Here is a 4122-nt window from a genome sequence, read left to right as displayed (position 1 = left end):
GCTTACATGAATTATGAGATTTATATATAAATGATGAGTGAATTAGAACTTCTGTGTCTACTTAAGGTGACATTAAGATCATCTTCTCTCTCTCTCTCCTCTCATCTGCTCTCTCTCTCTCTCTATATATATATATATATATTTATATATATATATATATAATATATTAATATTATATATATATATATAAATATATATATATATATATATATATATTTATTATATTACCTTACAATCATGTGTAAATGAGAAGTCAATTGCATGAAGTTTTGTTATCAAGTCTAGTTTAAACAGAAGTTTATTCCTTTATGGGGTTCACAATATCTCAACCAACTAACAAAGCTATATATAGTACTCTAATCCATATCAAAGTTCCACAATGACAATTCACTTGGTTCCGCGCCGTCCGCTGTATGCAACATATCTACACCAGACTCACATGGTAATAGCATTTCTTCTAGCTCGAAATCTGTGAAAACTGTGCTATCGACATTGTCCTCTTTTTGGCACGTTAAGTAAAGTTTTTGCAATTCAATCTCAGATGAAAAGCTCTCACCATCCAGAGAAAATCCTCGATCATGAGGAGAGTTTCTATGTTTGCAAGTGTGTTGCAGGTTATAAGTAACGTCGAACTTTGGAGTATTTCCACTCTTCTGTTGTACTATTTTCTTTGCCGGGCACCCTCGTTCTTTGTGATGTACGCATTTGTAGTAGCTCCTGTATTTGGATGTAACAATGTAATATTCCAAACGATACAAGTGTGAAATGTAAACTTAAAAAGACAAAAAAGTAGGGTTTTCCCTCCTTGCTAAATTGAATCTGTTAATTTTTGTTTCCTTTCCTATTGAAAGTCTGTTTAATCTGGAAAATTAACTGTTCGGTTGCAATATATTATACCTCGGAAATGTGGAATTACTGATGTTCTTTTGCCCATACTTTCTCCATTGGTAACCATCATTATGTGGAACGGTCGTCAAAATATTCCATGAATCAAGTCTCCTCCTGCAGTGGAAATCAGAAAAAGAGAAGAAATTGTTACCTAGCTAGAACGAGTGGTAAAAAAAAGGTAGCTCGATATGATTAGAAAATTTAACGAAACAACCTTTTCCCGTGGCTAAACTGTTCATCAGTGTCAGACTCTCGAGAGTTGGAGCATGTTTTGAGCTTAGAGAGAACAATTGCGAAGGATCCAAACGCATCTTCAAAGAGTTCCCTGACGAGCTCAAAGGATGCATCAGCACTAGGAGAAGACAGCACAATTGCGCGCAGCTGGCTCATAAGTTCATGTGCCCGATCAACCTTTTCGATTACAGCGGAGTATCCCCGGGGCTGAGAAACCTCAGATGTCCCTGGAGCCGTTGGAGCAGACATGGTGTTTCTTTCAGAGCAGTATAGTTCCGTTCACGTCCCTTTATAGGCTGTCTTATCGCTGTTGTTAGCATGCATGAATTATTGAGAACACGTAGCCAGGAATTTGTTTTATGTAGTCATGTTTCACATGTTGCGTGTCGGATTCAGAATGTAGAAATAATCCAGTTCACATATCAATATGAAATAGGGCAACAGGCACTGTATGTGAAACGGAGCAGGGGGACGTAGTCTGATATTGGGAAGACTACTCGGGTTCGGGTCATTGATTAAGCACCAATCTCTACTACTACATAGAATATCTACCCTCTGCAGCTGCCATTTGGCAAAGATGACATGCGGGGGCGTATTGATTTCTATCCACCCCCTTCATATCCTCGGAGATTTGAAATTTGAACCACATGTTCTAGGCAAAAAATTTGAGATAATTTGGCAGATTTGAATTCTCTTTTTATACGGAGAAATGATAAAAATTGAATAATTTTTTTTATAAATATTCCAAATCTATTTTTGTTACAATATTAAAATTTATCTTAGTTCTAATTCTACTAACGCCATAAAATTTAATCTCACAAATTACCTCAGTTTAAGTTTTGAGCTCTACTTCACTAACCCAATAAGGTCAATACTGTTGGGATTTAGTATTGTATTTCAGCCTAATTAATAGAATGAGTCAAAATAGGTGAAGAGTCAGCAAAAGACAAATCAACCTGTCGAAAGATGGTGTCTCAGATGTCTTAGTTCTATTTAGCAGATACTAGCACAGTCTTAGAAGTGCTCATAGGTGTCTAATATGACTTCTGAATTTTAGAGCACCAAACAGTGTAATAGGCGCCCATCAATATGTGTTGATTAGGTACTTGAGGAAATTTGTTCGGGGTTAGGATTCATGTTTTCTAGTTTGTCTTTGGATTTAACCACTATTAAAATGGGTCTTCTTGGTCTAGAGTTGACAAGAGAGCTAGAAAGAAAGTTGCTTATTGTAAGAGATTCACACAAGAGAAACAAAAGAGAGAATTACGGTTTTTGAGGATCTTCAGTGAGACTGAGAGAGTTCTTGTGGCTATTAAAGAATACATGAAAAGACAAACCTTGTATAATATCTGGAATAAATAAGAATTAAATCTCTTTCATGGATGTATGCAATTGCCAAGCCACGTAAACATCATGTTTGTCTGATTTATCATTTTTGCGATCTATTGTCATGAGTTTCTGCTTTTTTGAATCTGTTCTATCTCGCGTGCTTCACTATTGCAAAGTGGATAGATCACTCTAGTAAGAATAAGATCTACGTGCATAAGCTTCATCAATGTGTTCTAGAGTTTGGCAGAATTTCAGGTCTAGAAGCCAACCCTGATAAATGCTCTATTTTCTTTGGGGGAGTTGAAGATTCAGATAAGATTTCAATCATAAATCTGCTGGGGTTTAATTTGGGTGAATTGCCTTTTAGATACCTGGGTGTTCCACTTACATCTAAGAGGTTGTCTTCCCTGGATTGTAACCCTCTATTTGCTAAAATTGAAGGACAGTTTAATATATGGCAAAAACATAAAACTCTCTCATATGCAGGGAGACTGCAAGTGATCAAGAGTGTGATATTGGGTATACAAACCTTTTGGTCTTCTAGCTTTGTTCTTCCTGTCAAGGTTATGCAGAAAGTAGATGCATTGTGCAGAAGGTTTTTATGGGGTAAATCAGATCAGAACTTTAGGAACCCACTTGTGTCTTGGGAAAGAGTAATGTTCATAAGAACCAAGGAGGATTGGGTTGTTTTTTGCTCCTATATGAATTATCGCTCTGCTTTGAGATGCATATGTTTTATTCATTACAAACAAAGAATCTTTATGGATTAAATGGAATTCATGGTATCATATTTGAAAAAGTAGAAGACATATGGCCAGGTGATTGCCCAAAAAGGTGGTGATCTATGGACATGGAAAACAATTGCATTCAAGATAGAGATAAAGCTCTTTCTTTCAGTGGGGGCGCAGGGGGGGGCGGGCGCGGTGGAAAATCTGAAGAATATGAATAGATTCCTGCCTATATAGGGGAGGCGAAATCAAGCCTTTCTGCCCTGGTATCAGAGTTTGTATACCCAAGAAGACAAACAATTTGTATTCCATGCGTCAAAGCTTGTTTGGGAGAAGTTTAATATCCCCAAACACCTCTTTCATATGCTGGCTGGCCTATCCAGAACAGACTGTTGACACTCGACAGAATTTCGAGGTGGGGGATCACAAATTCAAACATTTGCTGCTTGTGCTCTGTTTCAGGGGAATCCAGGGATCATCTGTTCTTTAACTGTCAATATTCATGCTATGTATGGAATGATATTTTGGATTGGCTAAAGTGTAGATGGAAATCGAATGACTAGAGTCAATGTCTGAACTGGTTCTCTAACTGCTTGAGAGGTAAAGGAATAACTCAGAAGCTCAAAAGAATGGCCATGGTCTCCACGATATACATACTATGGAGGGAAAGGAATAGAAGACTGTTTCAGGGGATAAGTAAGGGTGCTGATACTGTGATCAAAGAAATCAAGATGGAGATTTTATACATTGCTCTCAATAACCCAGCAAGTGTCAAAGACCAAATGTAAATCTCAGTTGTTAGCGGGTTTTTGGCTTCAGGTTTTTTCCATTTCTTTTGTTACTCAGTTAAGTTTTTAAAACTGAGTTTTCTTGAGGTGTATTAAACTTTCAAATTTTGGTAGTGAATAAAATTTTTCATTCACAAAAAAAAAAGAATGAGATC

At 36.9% G+C, this 4122-nt stretch overlaps 1 protein-coding gene across 1 annotated transcript; it reads right to left on the bottom strand.

The window, feature by feature from the left end:
* Positions 286–1371, bottom strand: LOC109840945 (probable WRKY transcription factor 38). Its single transcript, XM_020409780.1, has 3 exons — positions 1103–1371; positions 898–1002; positions 286–717 (listed from the first exon to the last, which is right to left on the bottom strand). Exons 1-3 carry the CDS (start codon positions 1369–1371, stop codon positions 357–359), a joined length of 735 nt encoding a protein of 244 aa, XP_020265369.1. The 3' UTR covers positions 286–356.

This window comes from Asparagus officinalis, chromosome 1, assembly GCF_001876935.1.
Source record: "Asparagus officinalis chromosome 1, Aspof.V1, whole genome shotgun sequence".
Classification (NCBI taxonomy): Eukaryota; Viridiplantae; Streptophyta; class Magnoliopsida; order Asparagales; family Asparagaceae; genus Asparagus; species Asparagus officinalis.
Note: the sequence above shows the minus strand (reverse complement) of the source record. Positions and strands in the feature narration are given on the sequence as shown.